The sequence below is a fragment of the Cherax quadricarinatus genome, chromosome 56 (assembly GCF_038502225.1).
Source record: "Cherax quadricarinatus isolate ZL_2023a chromosome 56, ASM3850222v1, whole genome shotgun sequence".
NCBI lineage: Eukaryota > Metazoa > Arthropoda > Malacostraca > Decapoda > Parastacidae > Cherax > Cherax quadricarinatus.
Window position 1 is genome coordinate 20728213 of NC_091347.1, and position 22059 is coordinate 20750271.

Below are 22059 nucleotides of genomic sequence, written 5' to 3' on the forward strand. Positions count from 1 at the left end.
CAATGATTTATTTTATTAAGTTCTACTACGTGGAAGGAAATAGTAATTTTAGTGTGGCAGTGTGTGTCTACGGTGACGTATGTACACACCCATGATGTGTGAGCTGTGATTGGCTGTCCAGTCTCATGACGTCACACACGCCTAGTGGGTGCTGCTTGTGGTTGGTTGTAAACAATCACCTGGTAGTCACACCACAGCCACTCTTGAGGGGAGATGCACCACGTTTGACGCAAACATGACTGGTGATAAAACGCAGAAAATTTGCGAGACCAAGTGCCTGTGGAGGCCTGATGTGAGAAAGAAAACGAAGATTGACGAATTCCGAGAAGTTGTGAACAAAAAGTACTCTAATTCCTTTGGTAAGTCACAGGTAAATCTGGGTTTGTGCCACATTGTCAGAATTTCACCATGACTTTTTCCTTGGGACGAACATGCGTATATCAAAGTTTGTGTTATGGGCACTCCTGTCTATCTGAATAAACGAAGATACTTAGCATAAAGAACATAAATTCTAACATAATTATCATATTAGTTTGTCATATTTCCTCATCATTTAGGTTGTGGTGTTTAGCATGTATAATGGTGTGATGGAAGTGTCCGCTGCGAAATATATTTGTGCTCACACTAACATACTGTAAACATCATGACTCGCGTAATCATTGCAAATAAGTCACTGGATGACTTTCTTGGGTTATCCTAGGTAATCTACACATATGCTGCTATGTATGATTATTTATGTAACTGTATGTGTCTATACTTGAATAAACTTACATAACACGACTGCAAACAAACCACAGAACGAGTGAGACTCGAACATGTGGTAGACAAGTCCTAAAACTCGCAGGCCAGTGCGCTTAACCATGACATGGACCAGTGGTTTTAGGTCTCTCCTGTCCTAGGTTCCAGCTCCACCTGTTCCATAATTTATTAAACATTACAATAAACGTGCATGTACTTGCATAAAAATAAATCCCAAATTATTATACGAAAATGAGTAAAGGTTAGCAATGCATTAACGCATCGCATATGGTAGCTTCGTTTTACTCAACACTAAAAATTTCAACAGGGCTCTAGTTTTCCCTTATATGTTGGCATTTTGTCCAGGATAAGGCTTCCATCAGATCTAGTTATTTTCGGTATTATTATAATCATGGGGAAGTGCTAAACCCATAGGGTTATACAGCGCCTGTGGAGGGGGATGGAAGGTATTCAGGCTTAATTCAGGGAACTGGAGCACAGATCCAATTCCCTAGATCAAGAACCCCTCACCGGCGTCAATTATTATTATAACCAGAGAAAGCGGTAAACCGACAAGGGTCTCACCAGCGTCAAGGAACCTTCCTCGAGGGGTTTTTCGGTATTCAAAGAGTCCAGGGAATCCCTTCACCTGTTACATCCGGGTGGCTTGTGGAAGGGTTGATCATCCAGCACTGGTATAGCATGGCAATGATAAGTTGCATACTATGGCGGGAGAGCTACAGGACAAAGATAGCATTTTTACGGCTGAATTGTGTGCCATTGTAGCACTTATCCGTATTGCAACTATGCCTGTGTCACCATCTGTGATCGTTTTAGACTCCCTTAGTGTTGTACAGGTTATTAGAAAATTTGATATACCTCATCCCCTGGTTCTTCGTATCCAAGTTTGGTTACGCCGTTTCTCTAGCAAGCACAAAGATAGTTTTTTGTTGGGTCCCTGGTCATGTTGACATACAGGGCAATGAACAGGCAGACACTGCTGCGCGGTCAGCAGTACATGACCTCCCAGTTTCATACAGACTATTTTGCTCTAACTGCTACCCATCTTCGCACCCATTGACAACAACGTTGGTCTGATCTGCTACATAACAAATTACATTCTTTTAAACCAAGTGTTGGTTTCTGGCCGTCTTCTTGTCATCAATGTCGAGGTTGGGAGATTGCTCTCCTGTCTTCGCATCGGCCACACTCGTCTTACTCACGGGTATCTCATGCAGAGGCACCCTGTTCCACTCTTGTGAGAATTGTCAGGTTCCAGTTTCTGTTAGCCATATTCTGTTGGACTGTCCACTCTATCAACGAGCACGCAGAACTGACCTCCAACATCACCCCTCTACTGCCCTTACTTTATCTTCCCTTCTTGCTGATGGATCCTCCTTTAACCCAGACTCTCGACTTTTTGACAGCAACTGATTTACTGCACAAACTCTGAGGATGATGCCTCTAGTACTCCTCACAACCCTTTCTACCTCAATCTCTTGCTACCCTCTACCCCTGCACTATCCACTGCCCCGCTGCACTCCATAACCTAATAATAATCCCTCTCCCTCTTGCTACCCAATACCCCTGCACCCTTCCTTGCCCTGCTGCGCTGTATGACTTGTAGGTTTAGCGCTTCTTTTTTTTTTGATAATACAGGACAGAGTAAGCTTTTATTGTGACGATAAAGCTTTAATAAAACCGAAAGTAAGTTTTAATGATATAGCTTTACAAAAACCCTAACACTGTCACAATAAAAACTTGCTTTGTATACATGTTTTTACATAATTTTGTGGCTGGCATAAGGCGAGGTAGAGCTAGACAAGGCTGTCTACCACGCTCCCGGAAGCAGTCTTGAGGATTATACCTGGTACATTATATAATATATATATATATATATATATATATATATTATATATATATATATATATATATATATATATATATATATATATATATATATATATATATATATATATATATATATATATATATATATATATATATATATATATATATATATATATATATATATATATATATATATATATATATATATAACACAAGGACACTCAATAAAAATATTAGAACATCTCTCAAACTCTTCCTGGACAGCTGCAACACTCATAAACATATACGATACAAATAAATACCTCTGATGTCCCTCGTGTACGACTCGAGCAATATCTTAGTAGGTATAAAAAGGTTCCAAAATTTGGAACTCTACCAGAAGATAGCAAAGATTCTCTTTGTACCATCTACTTCAAAGTTGTTAAAATAAAATTAATAAAAAAAAAAACCCACTTCTACCTTGTTATTCATGACAGCAATTTTCTAATGTTCAAACATCTTGCAGTTTGTTGAGTTTTCATTTATTCATCCATTTGTACCTCTTGTTTCTGTTTATTTTTCTAATTCCATATATTGTGACGTGTGTTTCAATCCCCTTCATTCAGACAGCTGTTGCAACGAGAATTTTACATAGAACAGTCAATGTACTCAATTTCTTATAGCTAAGTTTGCTAAAACATTCTTCAGATAACTTATTTCATTATATTATATTGCAAATTCTTAAATTAGTTCTACTCAATATTTTACAACTAGTTACATATTTTTATTAATGATTATTATTAATGATTATTTTTATTAATGATTTTCTATTTTTTAGCTAACATACGTGTAAATTTTACCTTATTCCTAGTAATGACCCTCGTATTGTAGATAGTCTTAATGACCTTGGTGTAGTAGATAGTCTTTTTAGTATGATAATAAGATGTTATCTTCATTGTAGAAATAAGAAAATATTATAACCTTTATATTATAATAATAAGGTAAAAGGACCCCAATGGAAATAAGTCACTCTGACTTTTTTGGGTTATCCTAGGTTCTCTACACATATGCTGCTATGTATGATAATTCTGTGTAACTGTATTTGTGTATACCTGAATAAACTTACTTACTTACTTACTTACTGTAACTTGTATCTTTTTAAACTTCCTGTTAATAACCATGTATAGACTCGTAAAAAAAATATGTATTTTTTAAAAAAATAGACTAAGTTTTGCCAGAAATACTGTGCATCCTATGGTCTTTCTGTTTATTTTATGTTATATATGCAGTCATTTGTAATAAAAATCAGATATTATCTAGCCGAAATCAGGTACAGGTAGTGACATCAAAAGATACTTGTAACCCAGCCTAATCCGGGCAGTAGTGACTGCAAGTCTGCTGCTTTTGTTGGATACGTCGTAGTTATGGTTTCTCCTGCATAATTATTATAATCATATCTAAGCGTTAAACCCACATAGTCATACAGCGTCTCCTGCGTCATAGAATGATAGATGGACTGGCTGGTATCAATTTCCTCCATTTCTGAGTAATTTAAGTTCACTTAAAGCTCTTTTTGTATTACTGTCCTCAAAGTACTAGTTGAAAACCCAAGGTTGTAATTTCCTCCCCACCTGAAGGCATACGCTTTTGCCAAATCATCATTAGTTCTAACATATCTGAAGACCAATGCGAGATGGAATCCACAGGAGTCCACTGGCTACATTATCTACACTCCTATCATGCCTGTCAGGCTTCTCTTATGCATACCACAATTAACACTCATGAATTTAGAAGAATCTAGAATCTTAGACTGTGTTTAGGTGCAGAAGTTGGGAGAGATGTACAGAGGTATGAGAATATCTTAAGGACAAGAATATAACGTAGAAAACTTAAGTGTCCACTGGTGATTAACTATTAATTACCGTAAAGACCTTTATTAGTACATTTCACTTAAGAGTGAAACTTTGTACCAATAAAAGACTTCATGGGAATTAGTTTATCACCATTGTGGGAGTTGTACTAGTATACTTTTTTTTTCTGTATAGGTGTGGGAGTGAGTTGCATGGGTGTAGGAGCGTCTTCTATGTAAGAGTCACATGGATACAGTGCACAAGTAACTTGCACATAGGAGGAACTTACCACGACGTTTCGGTCCGACTTGGACCATTTACAGTCACTAGTCGTATGGGTGTGGGTGCGAGTGTGGGAGTAAGTTGCACTTACTTGTTGGCAGGAAGTGTATGGAGTAAGTTGCACTTGTTGGCAGGAAGTGTGTGGGAGTGAGTTGCACTTGTTGGCAGGAAGTGTATGGAGTAAGTTGCACTTGTTGGCAGGAAGTGTATGGGAGTGAGTGCACTTACTTGTTGGCAGGAAGTGTATGGGAGTTGCACTTGTTAGCAGGAAGTGTATGGGAGTGAGTTGCACTTGTTGGCAGGAAGTGTATGGGAGCAAGTTGCACTTGTTGGCAGGAAGTGTATGGAGTAAGTTGCACTTACTTGTTGGCAGGAAGTGTATGGGAGTTGCACTTGTTAGCAGGAAGTGTATGGGAGTGAGTTGCACTTACTTGTTGGCAGGAAGTGTATGGAGTAAGTTGCACTTACTTGTTGGCAGGAAGTGTATGAGAGTTGCACTTGTTAGCAGGAAGTGTATGGGAGCAAGTTGCACTTGTTGGCAGGAAGTGTATGGAGTAAGTTGCACTTGTTGGCAGGAAGTGTATGGGAGTTGCACTTGTTAGCAGGAAGTGTATGGGAGTGAGTTGCACTTACTTGTTGGCAGGAAGTGTATGGAGTAAGTTGCACTTACTTGTTGGCAGGAAGTGTATGAGAGTTGCACTTGTTAGCAGGAAGTGTATGGGAGTGAGTTGCACTTACTTGTTGGCAGGAGGTGTATGGGAGTGAGTTGCACTTACTTGTTGGCAGGAAGTGTATGGGAGTGAGTTGCACTTACTTGTTGGCAGGAAGTGTATGGGAGTGAGTTGCACTTACTTGTTGGCAGGAAGTGTATGGGAGTGAGTTGCATTTAAATGTTGGCAGGAAGTGTATGGGAGTGAGTTGCACTTACTTGTTGGCAGGAAGTGTATGGGAGTGAGTTGCATTTAAATGTTGGCAGGAAGTGTATGGGAGTGAGTTGCACTTACTTGTTAGCAGGAAGTGTATGGGAAGGAGTTGCACTTACTTGTTGGCAGGAAGTGTATGGGAAGGAGTTGCACTACTTGTTGGCAGGAAGTGTATGGGAGTGAGTTGCACTTACTTGTTAGCAGGAAGTGTATGGGAAGGAGTTGCACTTACTTGTTAGCAGGAAATGTATGGGAATGAGTTGCACTTACTTGTTGGCAGGAAGTGTATGGGAGTGAGTTGCACTTACTTGTTAGCAGGAAATGTATGGGAATGAGTTGCACTTACTTGATAGCAGGAAGTGCTTGACCATCCATATTGGGATGACTTTGTAGGGGTACCTCATTGACCCAGCAGTCCATAACTATATCTGAAAGCAGGAAAAAACTTGAAGCCGGTCATAGTATAAGCCTTTTTAACTGTTTAGTAAAATATGAGAGATACTTAAAGTAGAAAAATGGATAAAAGATATAATTTATATTTTTCAGGTAATTACCAAGAGTTGTACAAGTGGTCTGTGGAGCAGTATTCAGACTTCTGGGAAACATGGTGGGAATTTGGAGGTTTTATATACTCATCACCTCCTACACAAATTGTGGATTCTTCTCTTAACATCACACAAGTACCACGCTGGTTTACTGGTGCCAAACTTAATTTTGCTGAAAATCTTCTCCGCTTTCGTGATGATCATATTGCAATATATGCAACGGGTAAGTATTGAAATTACATTAAACTTTTCCTCATAATTTCTTCAGTTATTAATCGGATTGTCAAAAGAATAAGACCCATGTCATGGCTGCCATACCTGGAGGGTGTTCTTGGGGTCTATGCCCCCATGGCCCAATCCATGACCAGGCCTTATGGTGGCTCAGTGCCTGATCAACCAGGCTGTTACTGCTGGCCACACAGTCCAGTGTATGAGCCACAGCCCGGCTGATCAGGCACTGACTTGTTATAATAATTCTTCAGTTATAATTTTAGCAATTAAATTTTTTACACTGCTGAATACCTGGAGTTTACCTGGAGAGAGTTCCGGGGGTCAACGCCCCCGCGGCCCGGTCTGTGACCAGGCCTCCTGGTGGATCAGAGCCTGATCAACCAGGCTGTTGCTGCTGGCTGCACGCAAACTAACGTACGAGCCACAGCCCGGCTGATCAGGAACTGACTTTAGGTGCTTGTCCAGTGCCAGCTTGAAGACTGCCAGGGGTCTGTTGGTAATCCCCCTTATGTGTGCTGGGAGGCAGTTGAACAGTCTCGGGCCCCTGACACTTATTGTATGGTCTCTTAATGTGCTAGTGACACCCCTGCTTTTCATTGGGGGGATGGTGCATCGTCTGCCAAGTCTTTTGCTTTCGTAGTGAGTGATTTTCGTGTGCAAGTTCGGTACTAGTCCCTCTAGGATTTTCCAGGTGTATATAATCATGTATCTCTCCCTCCTGCGTTCCAGGGAATACAGGTTTAGGAACCTCAAGCACTCCCAGTAATTGAGGTGTTTTATCTCCGTTATGCGCGCCGTGAAAGTTCTCTGTACATTTTCTAGGTCGGCAATTTCACCTGCCTTGAAAGGTGCTGTTAGTGTGCAGCAATATTCCAGCCTAGATAGAACAAGTGACCTGAAGAGTGTCATCATGGGCTTGGCCTCCCTAGTTTTGAAGGTTCTCATTATCCATCCTGTCATTTTTCTAGCAGATGCGATTGATACAATGTTATGGTCCTTGAAGGTGAGATCCTCCGACATGATCACTCCCAGGTCTTTGACGTTGGTGTTTCGCTCTATTTTGTGGCCAGAATTTGTTTTGTACTCTGATGAAGATTTAATTTCCTCATGTTTACCATATCTTAGTTTGTAATGATAAATTACTGTGGAGGGAACATGAAGTACTTTTGTTAGTACTGAATCTGTATTATTGTTAAAAGTTTACTTGTAGTATTTTAATTATGTCAAGGCTCATTATAACAGAAGGGTAAATTTTGAGACCTAAGCTTGACCTTCTTCACATATCATTTTAGATAACACCCTCCAGGCCTACCTACATGTCTTTACAGAAGAAAAAGACAATAATACCATATCACTGCTCATCTATATTAACTAGTGCAGCCTTATCTGCACACATGCCATATTTTAACTTGGTTATGGTATGCATATTGCATTTGAGTCATATAAATAAGATTTTTACTTTTAAATTAAATTTACCTGCCACTTTTTTAATTAAGTACATCAAGTTCATAATAGCAAGACTGTTACAGGCATAGTGTGACTACATTAAACAATATTACAGGAGAAGGACAGCAAGGCATAACTGCAGTCACATATGAACAGCTGTATAAACACGTTGGTGCTTATTCAAGAGCACTTAAGAGCCATGGTGTGAAGACTGGTGATCGTGTAGTGGGTTATGTACCCAACTGCTCAGCTTCAATACAGGCCATGCTAGGTACAGCATCCTTAGGAGCTGTGTGGAGCTCAACATCCCCTGACTTCGGTATTACGGTAATTCATAGCGATTCTTTTACAATAACTCTAAAAACCAATATTAGAAAAAGTACACTACTGTATCAACTTAGAATTAGTACATCAATGTTCCACATTACATGGCCTCTTTCAACTGAAATGAAGCTGAATAAGACAAGATATTACAAGTAACATAAGTCACTTCGTCTGACTCTCTTTTTTGGTTTATCCTTGGTAATTTATTTATAGAATTAGACACATGCAACATCTGGGTATCTTTATTTGTAACATTTGGTAGGTGCTGCACATCTTAATTCTTCATCTTGTCAGTATTGTATATCATTCATGTACAGTTTACACATATGTTACTATATATGATAATTGTAGTCACCTATATTTGTGTAACTTACTTATGTATACCTGTACCTAAATAAACTTACTTCAATTTATGGTATTTATTTGGAAGATGTTTCGTCCACCAGGGACTATCAATCCATACAGATACAAAGCAATAGAACACATGTATGCAATAATGTATATATATATTATATGCTTCATTTCGTTATATCTGTATGGATTAATAATCCCTGGTGGGCAAAATGTCTTGTAAATAAATACCATAAACTACATACTGTGTCTTATTACATATTTGTTGGTATATCAAAAAATAATTTTTTTTCCCAGAAAAGTGGCATGGGTTTGAAGGTTAACCCGTAAACGGTCCAAGCAGATCTATGTTCACGTGTAGTGCTACAAAAGTAGATCTACGTTTTTTTTACATATTTTCAAATATAACAAAAAAAAAGTAGATCAAAGTTTTTTTACACATTTTCAAATGTAAAAAAACAAAAAGATCTGCTTTTTTTACATACTTTCAAATGTTGAAAAAACGTATACTATATACGTTTGGACCGTTTACGGGTTAATAAGTTACTAATTATGAGGAGGATTTCAGGCATACTAAGATTATTCCTTACAGCTAGGATTTAAAACAACCTTACAATGCATCAAGCTTGAATGCTAAGTTTAATACAACTTGTTTCCCCCTCGAGGGAAGGTTCCTTGATGCTGGTGAAGGGCTCATGATCCAAATAATTGACTGTGCTCCCAGGCCTTGTATTGTACTTGAATGCCTCCCATTCTCCCAGGCATTGTATGACTTCAACAGGTTTAGTGCTTCAAAACAAATGTAATAATAATATATATTAATATGAAAAGATAATTATCAAAACCAAGAACTAAACCCACAAAAGTATGTGAAGAGATAATAATCAAAACTGAACTGTCAGTTTTGGTTAATTGCATTAAGGGAGCTTGTCTTTCTTAAAAATGATTTGCTATTAATTATTATAAAAACTATTACAGGACTGTAGTTTACATAATTCACATTGCAATGTTATATAATGATTATGTACTATGTAAACATTACAGGTTTGGTTTTCTGTATTTTATTTTACTACAGTAACAATTTAATTTTGCATTATAATGTGTTTGTGTGTTATAGAACCATCTTTAAAAATACTATCCTGTAATCTTAATTCACAGTTAACCCCTAAACGGTCCAGACGTATATATACGTTTTTACCGCTAGTGTCCCAAACATATATATACGTTTTATGTGTCCTACATTTAACATTGCCACGATAAGCCTGAGTCGCCTAGACATGTGAGAATGGGTGTGAGCACTCACTGTGCACCATATTAAAATAATTGGGGATGCCTGGGTACCATATGCTCTTTTTTCCTATTAAAAACAACAATGTTTTTTTTTTCTCAAAAAAGTTGGGGCAGTACGGTAGTGAACATATATATACGTTTGGACCGTTTACGGGTTAATTATTAAATATTAAGGTGTTGAATTTTCTTATTTTATTCCTTCAGGGAGTCTTGGAGCGGTTTACTCAAATCGAGCCAACTATTTTGTTTACTGTTGAAGCTGTAGTTTATAATGGTAAAGTTCATGACCATCTAGGCAAGGTCAAGAAAGTGGTTACTGGTTTGAAACACTTGAAAAAAGTTGTCATTATTCCATTTGTCCACAAAAGGAATGAAATTGACATTTCTGACATTCCTAATGGGTAAGTGTCTTTAGTCTTTTAAAAGTATACACCTTGTTCATTAATAGTGTAAAAATTAAGAGTTACTACAAGTTTTATTACTTGAATTACCATTGTACTGAACCTAAAACAAATATGGAGACAAAAAATTTAACACTCAGCACTTATTATAGTCCATAGAATAATTGTTGTATTTAATTCTCCTAGCTCCTCATAACATCATTAAATTTTCAGCACATCTCTGAGAAGACAGTGATAGAATGAATGATGGTGAAAGTGTTTCTTCTTTTTTGGGTCACCCTACCTCAGTGGGAGACAGCCAGCGTGTTAAAAAAAAATCTACACTATCACTAGGTTAATGAATGTTTTGTCTTGAGTCTACTTAATGCATTGTATAAGTATTGGCATTTCCATATATTATAATGTGATACCAACATACGTCATAGAAGATAAAATTTCGCTGAAAGTAAAATTTCACATAATCGGGTTCAACTCCAGTTATATTCACTAATTCTTGAGGGCTTTGATTACATAAAAATTTCATGTACGTACTGTGTTCATTCTTCATGCCATAAGAGATTGAAAAGTTGTGAAAGTGCTGGAGTTCTTTTCCTGTTTGTTCCTCCCTAATCAGTTGGCTATGTACAGGAGGGCTCCACTTATACAGCAGGTTAGGTTCTTGGCTGCCACTGCAAAGTGAATCATAGCCTTTTTCCACTTTCAAATGCATATAAAATCCTGATAACATGTTTACACAACCATGTATTAAGTGAGCAATAGAACTAGGCCTAAAAAATGCATTTACAGTACACACATTACTTACCTTGAAATATTTTCATCCTTATAGTGAGTGGTGAATAAACCTGCTATATTAGCGAAACACTAAAGCAGGGCCTTCCTGTACAGAGGTTTGTAGGAACAGGTTATACCACCATATATCCTGTAAACAATGTCCATGTATCCCTAGTTGAGGGTTAATGATAGCTCATCTTGCTCTAACCTCAGCACATTTCTTATAGATTTGCTATTTTTAGGCAGTACCAGTATTCTTGCATGATCTTCCTTGTCATCCTCAGTAACCTTAATTGGCAAGTGCTTTCTTTCTAATTTTGTTCTTGTGTTAAGCACATTTATTTTTCTGCTTGCAATTAAATTATCCAGCCATTAACCCCTTGACTGTCGCAACCCCCAATCCTGAGGTGTCTCCTGGTGTCTCAAAATTTAAAAAAAAAAAAAAATTCTTATGAAATGATAGAGAATCTTTTTCCCGATTGTAATGACACCAAAAAAAAAATGAAATTTGATGGAAAACTGACGGAATTATGATCTTACGAAGTTAGCGACCTCGGCGATATTTACAAATCGGCGCTTTCGCCCACTTTGAGCCCTATTTTCGGCTAATTCTATTGTCCCACTCGACCAAATTCATAAATATTTCTTTAGAACTCCGTTTTTTCTATCGATTGAGTACAAGAAACTGCCCATTTACCAATTTCAACTACCCAATAACGTGGTCAGAAATTTGCAATTTCGCCAATTTCATAAAAATTAAAAAATATGATAATTTCAAAATAAGGTCCAGAATGAACAATGCAGACATTCCTGGCTCTAAAATAACATTTTCTTTGTTCATCAGTCACGTCTCCAGGCCCCTCTGATATAACTCTTGCTTTCTATTTTGAATTTTTATTCAAACAAAAAGTAGAAGATTTACTGTTATGCAGACTACTGCAATACTGTAATAATTGTATAAATAACATCAACCCATTCATGACTGCATATTAGAATGGCTAGTTGGACATTTATTGGACAATGACATCATTTGTTTACTTTTGAACATCGGCAAAAATCAAACATTTCCCCTACTTTGAGCTCCATTTCCAGGTTCTTTTTTATAGTAAAATCAAACAAAATCACCTCTATTTCTATAAAATGTTTTCCATTCTATTAAATGAGACCAAGAAAACGAGAATACAACCATAAATACTATACAAAAACAGACCACAAAATCGGCATTTTAATTAAAAAAACAACGGTCGGAGTTTTTTTTTTCTCATTATGCACTGCGTGCTCCAGGACTTTTTTTTATATGGTGCGCACTGACCACACAGACCCATTCTCTCACATGTGGGCCTACCAGCTTTCTCCTGCTTGATTTGAAGCTGCTAGAATTTATGAGTGTATATATACGTCAAACATGGTACCTCATGAGACGTATATATACGACTGAAACAGTTAAAGGGTTAAAATACATACTGTCTATAAAAAAACAGAATATCACTCTTGAATTTCATATGTAATTTTTTTCAAAAATGTTTCACTTTTAACTAAATTAGCAGTTTCTTAGTGTTAACATGCAAGAATGTAATGGTGCAAAGATAGAATAAATATGCTCGATAGTTCTGTACCAGGAACATTTTCTGTGTTCAGATATACAGCACTTTCATTTTTGTTTTTGTGCACATTTTATTGCAAAGCTTTGAATACGGCATTCAGTATATTACACTATATTACATTCTTGTTAAATGTTCATAAGTGATCTTTGTTCTTTTATCCACAGTATGTTCCTAGAAGACTTTCTAGCTGAATGGGAGAGCGATGAAGAGGTGGAATTTGAACAGGTTCCTTTTCATCACCCTTTATTTATTATGTTTTCCTCTGGAACCACTGGTATTCCCAAGTGCATGGTCCACTCTGTTGGTGTAAGTTGATCCTCAGAAGTTAGCAAACTACTATAGTGATATTGTTGATGTTGGCAAAAGTGTTCCTTTTTTGGGTCACCCTGTCAGCTGTCTTTTATTCAGTATTCTCCCTGCTCTTGTTCCATGCTTCCTTCAACTCTTATTTCTTATTAGAAACCCAGTTTTTTTTTTTTATCAGTTCGGTTACCTAGCTTCATCCTTAATATATATTTAATTAGATTTGATTAAATTACTGAATACCTTCATTACTATTATTATTATAATCAAAGCTATCTGCTAAACCCTGAATACCTTTAATATAATATAAACTAAGTATTCTTATTCTCAAATACTAGAGTCATTGTATGGTAATTATTAGTTAGCTTTAAGCTTTTGGTGGCTTGGTGGCTAAAGCTCTCGTTTAACATGGCGAGGGTCTGGGTTCGATTCCCAGCGAGGGTGGAAACATTGGGCACGTTTCTTTACACCGGTTGTCTATGTTCCCCATCAGTAAAATAGGCACCTGGGTGTTAGTTGACTGGTGTGGGTCGCATCCTGGAACAAAACTGACCTAATTTATCTGAAATGCTCTGCATAACAAGGGGCTTTCTGTATAGTAGTACAGTATGTCATTGATGTCAGCTAGGCCTGTATACCTTGTTTTTTTTTTTTTTTTTTTTTTTTGTTTTTTTTTCAACAAGTCGGCCGTCTCCCACCGAGGCAGGGTGACCCAAAAAAGAAAGAAAATCCCCAAAAAGAAAATACTTTCATCATCATTCAACACTTTCACCACACTCACACATTATCACTGCTTTTGCAGAGGTGCTCAGAATACAACAGTTTAGAAGCATATACGTATAAAGATACACAACATATCCCTCCAAACTGCCAATATCCCAAACCCCTCGTTTAAAGTGCAGGCATTGTACTTCCCATTTCCAGGACTCAAGTCCGACTATATGAAAATAACCGGTTTCCCTGAATCCCTTCACTAAATATTACCCTGCTCACACTCCAACAGATCGTCAGGTCCCAAGTATCATTCGTCTCCATTCACTCCTATCTAACACGCTCATGCACGCTTGCTGGAAGTCCAAGCCCCTTGCCCACAAAACCTCCTTTACCCCCTCTTTCCAACCCTTTCGAGGACGACCCCTACTCCTCCTTCCTTCCCCTATCGATTTATATGCTTTCCATGTCATTCTACTTTGATCCATTCTCTCTAAATGACCAAACCACCTCAACAACCCCTCTTCTGCCCTCTGACTAATGCTTTTATTAACTCCACACCTTCTCCTAATTTCCACACTCCGAATTTTCTGCATAATATTTACACCACACATTGCCCTTAGACAGGACATCTCCACTGCCTCCAACCGTCTCCTCGCTGCTGCATTTACCACCCAAGCTTCACATCCATATAAGAGTGTTGGTACTACTATACTTTCAAACATTCCCTTCTTTGCCTCCACAGATAACGTTTTTTGACTCCACATATACCTCAACGCACCACTCACCTTTTTTCCCTCATCAATTCTATGATTAACCTCATCCTTCATAAATCCATCCGCCGACACGTCAACTCCCAAGTATCTGAAAACATTCACTTCTTCCATACTCCTCCTCCCCAATTTGATATCCAATTTTTCTTTATCTAAATCATTTGATACCCTCATCACCTTACTCTTTTCTATGTTCACTTTCAACTTTCTACCTTTACACACATTCTCAAACTCATCCACTAGCCTTTGTAATTTTTCTTTAGAATCTCCCATAAGCACAGTATCATCAGCAAAAAGTAACTGTGTCAATTCCCATTATTATTATTATTAAGGCTGCCAGAAATGCTTGGCATAACAAGGGGCTTTCAGTAGAGTAGTTTATAAAAGTCAGTTATCATAACTGCATTCTTTACAGTACTCCACTTTACAGAAATAGTTTATTTGTTTATTGATGTTTAATTACAGACAAGCATGAATATTCCTAAACAATTATTTTAGTTCAACTTAAATTATTGTAAGTTAATTCATTATGATTTCTTAATTATTAATCAGTTTAGTTATAGCTATAAAAAATTATTACATAGATTTTGATAAAGCCTTTTGCTTGACTTTTTTCAGGGTACCCTCATTCAGATAGCAAAAGAGCATGTGTTGCATTGTGATCTCTCTCGGGACGATGTCTTTACTTACTACACCACGGCAAGTATACATGTACATACAGTAGTCGACTGCATTTCACTATTTACTTTAATTTTGGCTTAAAAAATAAATACAAATTTTAAGAACTGAAGAGTTAAGGTTCAAGAAGTATTCAACTTTGCATTACTGATAGTTTATTTACTAGATCAGAGATGAGTGAAATGCTGCTCAGTGTGTAATTTAGTATTTCTCATGTGTAAATTAGATTTTTTCGTCTTTTTTTTTATAATACTTTCCTGTCTAGCAAATCAGCTGTCACTAGTGAAGTTCTTAATAGAGGAATGGCTTGCACAGTATTTTTGCTCCTTTTAATAGTATTTATCATGATATTGTATTGGGTTATAATGCATTTGTTGTGTAATGTTAAAAGGTTTTATTACTTCCTTATGCTTTATGTGATCACTCTGCTTGACTTGTTGCTGTTGGAATTGTTTGTTTTATGGTCTTTAGACTGTCTTAGTATTCAAGAGGGTTTAATTTTGGGATGATTATCTATATCATGTATTAAATTAAGACTGTAATGACCTTCTGAAGGTTCAGTCCTCATGACAAGTCGAGCAACCAGGTGGAAGAACACAAGGGTATGTACGGCTGGATGATCAATTTACTAAGATGTATTCATAAGTTCATTCAAGGATTCCTTGTACAGTGGACCCCCGCTTAACGATCACCTCCAAATGCGACCAATTATGTAAGTGTATTTATGTAAGTGCGTTTGTACGTGCATGTTTGGGGGTCTGAAATGGACTAATCTACTTCACAATATTCCTTATGGGAAAAAATTCAGTCAGTACTGGCACCTGAACATACTACTGGAATGAAAAAAGTTCGTTAACCAGGGGTCCACTGTATTTGCTTAGCAGTGCTTGTGTTATGCTGTACTCAAAATGGGATGTCTAACACTGATACATTTTAAAGATAATTTTCATGGGAAACTGTTTTCATTTTACACATTTCTGCAGTTTTTACTGTGTAAGTAATTGCAGTCTTATAATTTAACCCTTTGGGGGTTGACAGGTCCTCTCAGAGACTTGTTCTCAGGGTCGGCCAAATTTCAAAAAAAAAAAAAAAAAAAAAAAAAAAAAAATTCTTATGAAAAGATAGAGAATCTTTTCCCAACTCCAGGTAAATCATAATGACACCAAAAGTATGAAATTTGATGGAAGACTTACGGAAATATGCTCTCGTGAAGTTAGCGGTCTCAGCTATGTTTACGCATCGGTGATTTTGCCCACTTTGAGCCCTAATTTCGGCCAATTCCAGTGTGCTAGTTGACAAAAATCATAACTATTTCACTAGAACTCCATTTTTTCTATCGAATGAGTACAAGAAACCAACCATTTACCGATTTCAACTATCCAATACATGTACAGTGGTCAGAATTTAGCAATTTTGCCAATTTCACATAAATTTCAAAAGATGCCAATTTCCAAATAGAGTCCAGAATAAACAAGAAAGACATTCCTGGCACTAAAATAACATTTCCTCTGTTCATTAGTCACGTTCCCATGCCCCTCTTATATTCTTTTGCTTTCCACTTTGAATTTTTATTCACAAAAAAAAAAAATTAGAAGATTTACTGTTATGCAGATTACTGCATTAGTGTAGAAATGGTATAAATAATATCAGCGCACTTGTGAAAGAATATTAGACTCACCAGTTGACGTGTATTGGACGCTTGGTATGATTTGTTTACTTTTGATCTTTGGTAAAAATCGAACATTTCTGCTATTTTGAGCTCAATTTCAAGGTACTTTTCATTGTAAAATCAATCAAAATCATCTCAATTTCTGTAATATGTCTTCCATTCTATAAAATGAGACCAGGAAAACTAGAATACAACAATAAATACCATACAAAAATACAGTGCAAAGTCGCTGTTTTAATCCAAAAACATGGTCAAAGTTTTTTTTTCTCATTACGCACTGTGTGCTGCAGGATTTTTTTTTATACTGCGCACACTGACCACATAGACCCATTCTTTCATATGTAGGCCTACCAGCTTTCTCTCACTAGATTTGACAGCGCTAGAATTTATGCTACTAGTACGTCAAAAACCCCTACGCGTAAGCCGTACTAGTACGTACGTCCAAAACCCCCAAAGGGTTAAAAATACATTCTGTGGATAACCAAAGTGAAATGAACACTTGTCAATGCTAAGTAATAAACATTAAAGTGCTTTACTGTAAAAAATAATGTTGCCAAATTTTTTAGACTGGTTGGATGATGTGGAACTGGCTAGTAGTGGGCTTGTTTTCTGGCTGTTCACTGTTTCTGTATGATGGCTCTCCTCTTCTGCCCACTCCCAATGTGCTCTGGGATCTGGTTGACAAGTTAGGTAAGCTGCACAAAATTGGAGTTATTTTTATTGGAATTATAAAAATCTGAAGAAAAAGTCAGTGCTTGACTCACACATAGTACAGGGGGGAGGGGGCCCCCCCCTCACTTATACAGCAGGTTAGGTTCTGGGCTGCTGCTATAAAGCAAAAATCAGTAAAGTGAAACATAACTGTTTCTCACTTTCAAATGAATATAAAAGCCTGATAACATGTTTACAATGTCATATATTAAGTGAGCAATAGAGCTAGGCCTAAAAAATGCATATGCTTATAGCGAGTGATGAATATATTTACTGTAGGAAGTCTGAATAAATGAAAAATTGGTATAATTGAAAACTGCTGCATTAGAGAAACACTGTAAAGTGAAGTGCTGTAAAGTGAGGCCAACCTGTACTTGCAACTCTGATTTGCCTACATTTATTTATTTTTTGCTAATTTGCTTGTTTACATTGCATTTACATTTCATAAGGAATTTTTTAGCACTATCAATTGCCAAAATGTCCTGTTATCCTTCATTTCCCATGTTCAAACTATAATGTGATGTCTGTGCACTTTTGGCAAGAAAACTTTTGAATGAATGATGGTAGATGTTTTCTTTTTAGGGTTGCCCTACCTTGGTGGGAGGCAGCCAGGGTTAAAAAAAAAAATTGTTACAATATTGGAAAAAAACATTAATTATATTGCCTGTCATATTTCTTTCTAACACTTTATTCTGATCTTCTGCTGATTTCTTGTCCTTTGGTTATTGTTTGCTTAAAGTAGCCATTCCTACTAGCATCATTGAAAGCATTTTCAGAGAATATTTTAGGTATGCTAGTTGTTTATAATTATTTTTATTTCATGTTTCAGGAGTCACAGTGCTGGGTACAGGTGCTAAATGGTTGGCCGTACTGGAAGAAAAAGGGATTATACCTCGTGAAACGCACGACTTGTCATCATTGCGAGCCATACTCTCCACTGGCTCTCCTCTGGCTCCACATTCCTTCCATTATGTTTACAATAATATTAAAGAGGATGTCATGTTGGGAAGCATTACTGGTGAGTATAATACAGTACACTGTACTAGAATAGTAGATGGAGGTAAAAAGATCTGTTTTCATTACATCGCCCTTTCTTCAAAGGAAAACGGGGGTACGTTGATTTACTCAGGAAGGGCTCTTGATCTAAGGAATTGAAGCTAATTAATCCTTTTTTTCATTTAAACATGTTTCCCATTTCCTAGGAATTATGTAACCCATACAGAATATATTTCTCCACTAACATAATAATTTAAATGATTTTTTTTTTTTTTCAACAAGTCGGCCGTCTCCCACCGAGGCAGGGTGACCCAAAAAAAAGAAAATCCCCAAAAAGAAAATACTTTCATCATCATTCAACACTTTCACCACACTCGCACATTATCACTGTTTTTGCAGAGGTGCTCAGAATACAACAGTTTAGAAGCATATACATATAAAGATACACAACATATCCCTCCAAAACTAGAAATTGGTAGCTTAAGGAATTTTGTCTTACATTCAGTATCTGTTTTAGCTTCCATTCATCTATTTATTGTATCTTTATTTTTCAGGGGGCACAGATATTATATCTTGTTTCATGGGCAGCAACCCCAACCTGCCTGTCTTTGAAGGAGAGATACAAGGAAGGAATTTGGGCATGGCTGTGGAGGCTTTCAGAGATGGGCAGCCTGTATACAACATACGAGGAGAGCTAGTGTGCACCAAACCATTTCCTTCTATGCCAACACATTTCTGGAATGACGATGGTGGCATAAAATATACAAAAGCTTATTTTGCAAAGTAAGAAGATCAGTTAATCACTTTTTCATCTTTATGAAAAGCACTTAACTAAATTTTACATACAAATTTACCAAGATATTTTTTGATTCGAGGATATCTTGTCGGGAAAATTTAATTCCTGAACATTCATATACATACATCAACTTTTTGAAATTTTAAGGCTTAAAGCATATTCCTATAAAATTATTTTAATATTATGTTTAAGTTTTTAACATTTATGTTTTAAGGTATCCCAACACTTGGACCCATGGAGATTATATCATTATCAACTCAAAAACTGGAGGGATAACCATGTTGGGACGAAGTGATGGTACTCTTAATCCAAATGGTGTCAGGTTTGGCAGTGCAGAGATATATAATATTGGTAAGAGAAAATATGGAAAGAGATTGATATAAGGATGATAAAGAATATATAAGAGGCACAAACTGTGGATAAGATTTGTGTTTTACCTTTTGAGAGTTTTCTTGAGCATATTATGATAAAATGTATTGACTTGCATTTATTGAATGTTTCAAAGCCACTTTGAATGAAAGGCTGAATCTTCTGTTTATCAGTTGAGCAGTTTGAAGAAGTCAGTGACAGTGTATGTGTGGGCCAGAGGAATGCTGCTGGTGAAGAAAGAGTAGTGTTGTTCTTGAAGCTTCATCCATGTATGGAATTCACCCAAGAGTTTGTACGCCGAATTGTATTGGCCATACGCTCTGAACTCTCAGCCAGACATGTTCCCGCTCTTATTCTTCCTATCACTGAAATTCCAGTAAGCAGTTCTCTTTTTAGCAATGTAACAATTGGTGTAAGATAAGATTATTTAAGGGAAAATTAATAGAAAGCAGAAAGCTATAGTGTCTAAGAATTACTACTTTTACCCTCAGTGACAAATATAAGAGAGTATATCTGAATAGAGTGAATTATCAGACAAGGGTCTTTTTCTAGTGTGTATTTTTGTTCCCACTTTCAATTAGTTTTTTGATGTAAAGATTAATAATTCCTATAAAGTTTGAGTACATAAATTAATAATATAAACAAGTGTTAAATCTGAAAGGGTCATTTATGGGTACAAATTATTATTATTATTATCAAAAAGAAGCACTAATATGGGTACAAAGTAATTTGACATGTAATATAAGATTAAAATTGTTTTATGCTCATCTGTTACATAGTAAAAGTTTTCAAAATAGTCATCACAATTAATATAGTTCTCTAATTTGTCCTGAAATACTTTGTATATATGGTAGAGAAATAATCTTTAAATTTTTTTTATTAAGACTAATTTTTAAATGGTAAATTTTTAGTACACAGTGAGTGGCAAAAAGGTGGAAGTAGCAGTGAGACAAATGATTCAAGGAGAGTGTGTAAAGAACAGGGCTGCCCTCTCCAATCCTGACTCGCTTGACCTTTATGCCAACATCCCACAACTACAGGCTTGGTGAAGTTCTTCTCACTGCTAGTACCTCAAACTAAAACTTGCATCCAGCTACTGTGTGAAACGGATGGTGAAGTGTGCCTCAGCTGCTGTGTTGAAGGGCTTGAGGTAAGTCCCCTAACTGCTTCAGCTAAAATATTTCCAGTGTTTCACCAGTTCCTCCAATGACTTGTTGCCTTTTTACAGAGGGACTGTGGAAGTTATTGCTGTGTGATAGTGTAGCTTGGATAAATTATCCTCAAATATTTTATTAGTTGCAGCTGCAGTATGTCAGTGACAGTACTTTAGTGGCTTAAATTCTTGAATACTTGGCAGCGAGACTTTTTGATAGGTATTTAAGCAAAATAAAGTTTATTTCATTTAACAAAGTTGTTAAATTTGATGTACTATAGTATTTAAAAAAAAAAAATTAGTTCAAAATACAGTGCCATTAAAGGTTGTAAGACACCTTTGTAATTTTTAATAGAATTTGTTCTGTAAGTTATATAACCATTTTGGTATATATTTTATACTTTAATATTTATGACAAATACCATTGATATTGGTTACTTTAGTAGAGTATCATTTTAATCAGCATAACCTAAAATACAGCTACTGTATTTGTATCGATCATTTTGACCAGTTTCCATGAAAGTTTTCCTCAACATTCTTAGCCATCCTGTAATATAATTGCTTATCCCTCTACTGCAGCTACAGGATATGCTACTGAAAGTAGCTTATTCATTGTTCAGAAAATTTGTAAATAGGATTGACTGTTATTGTACTAAAAACCTTTGTTTTCAAATTGTCATAGTTATGTGCTACAGCTTATCAATCTCTAGGAACTGCAGTATTGATGCATTATCACAAATTGCGAAGTTTCCCCTTTGTGGTAAATTTTCCCGCATTATGGATAAAAAAATGTTGGGTGCTTTGGAAATTACTGTGGTTATCTTACTGCTTTTAGAATCTTGCCTCTGGCTCAATGTTCTCATTGCACATGTATAATCATTCATTAAAATCAGCTTATTCATTTCAGTCAAGCCTCTCTTAATCTGATATTAGATACCAAGGCATTTTTTAATTAAAATGTTTCCCAGTCCAACAAACAATATACATTTCAGCTGAGCTTCATTCTGTTTTATCTCATAAATTAGTTGCTATTTACACACTTGCCAAGTAAGATGGACAAACAGATAACAAATACAGGTACAACACCAATTTTCCGAAACCCTTGGTTCCTAGGCTTTGCTGTACAGTATGTATGTTAATTTTTGCCAGAATAACAGAGGTTATATTATTCAACAATACATCTCTGACCCACTATTGTCTGCTGGAAACTTAAATTAAACAGTATAAATGAAACATTTATTTATTACTGTACTTACAAAGATTATTGCAGTACTTCTGCTCCCAAAGTGGCAAATTTTAGAGTTGTAATGTAGC

At 36.4% G+C, this 22059-nt stretch overlaps 2 protein-coding genes across 2 annotated transcripts in view; one reads left to right on the top strand and one right to left on the bottom strand.

Moving 5' to 3' along the window:
• The window catches only part of LOC128700744 (vam6/Vps39-like protein), a 61057-nt gene extending 55006 nt beyond the window's left edge, over positions 1-6051 (bottom strand). Inside the window, exon 1 of the mRNA XM_053794141.2 lies at positions 5970-6051. Coding sequence (XP_053650116.1) covers positions 5970-6027 — 58 coding nt within the window. The 5' untranslated portion in view covers positions 6028-6051. The remainder of the gene's footprint in view (positions 1-5969) is intronic.
• Positions 176-20782, top strand: LOC128700746 (acetoacetyl-CoA synthetase). Its single transcript, XM_053794148.2, has 12 exons — positions 176-359; positions 6170-6391; positions 7961-8172; positions 10015-10211; positions 12751-12892; positions 14992-15072; positions 17287-17410; positions 18261-18449; positions 18982-19210; positions 19438-19574; positions 19766-19968; positions 20504-20782. The coding sequence occupies exons 1-12, from the start codon at positions 236-238 to the stop codon at positions 20639-20641; spliced, it is 1998 nt and encodes a 665-aa protein (XP_053650123.2). The 5' UTR covers positions 176-235; the 3' UTR covers positions 20642-20782.
• The last annotated feature ends 1277 nt before the right edge of the window (positions 20783-22059 follow it).

Coding starts and splice junctions, on each gene's coding strand:
- LOC128700746 (XM_053794148.2), top strand. CDS start 236: ATGACTGGTGATAAAACGCAGAAAATTTGCGAGACCAAGTGCCTGTGG. Junction 360..6,169: donor AAAGTACTCTAATTCCTTTG/GTAAGTCACAGG, acceptor TATATTTTTCAG/GTAATTACCAAGAGTTGTAC. Junction 8,173..10,014: donor CCCCTGACTTCGGTATTACG/GTAATTCATAGC, acceptor TTATTCCTTCAG/GGAGTCTTGGAGCGGTTTAC.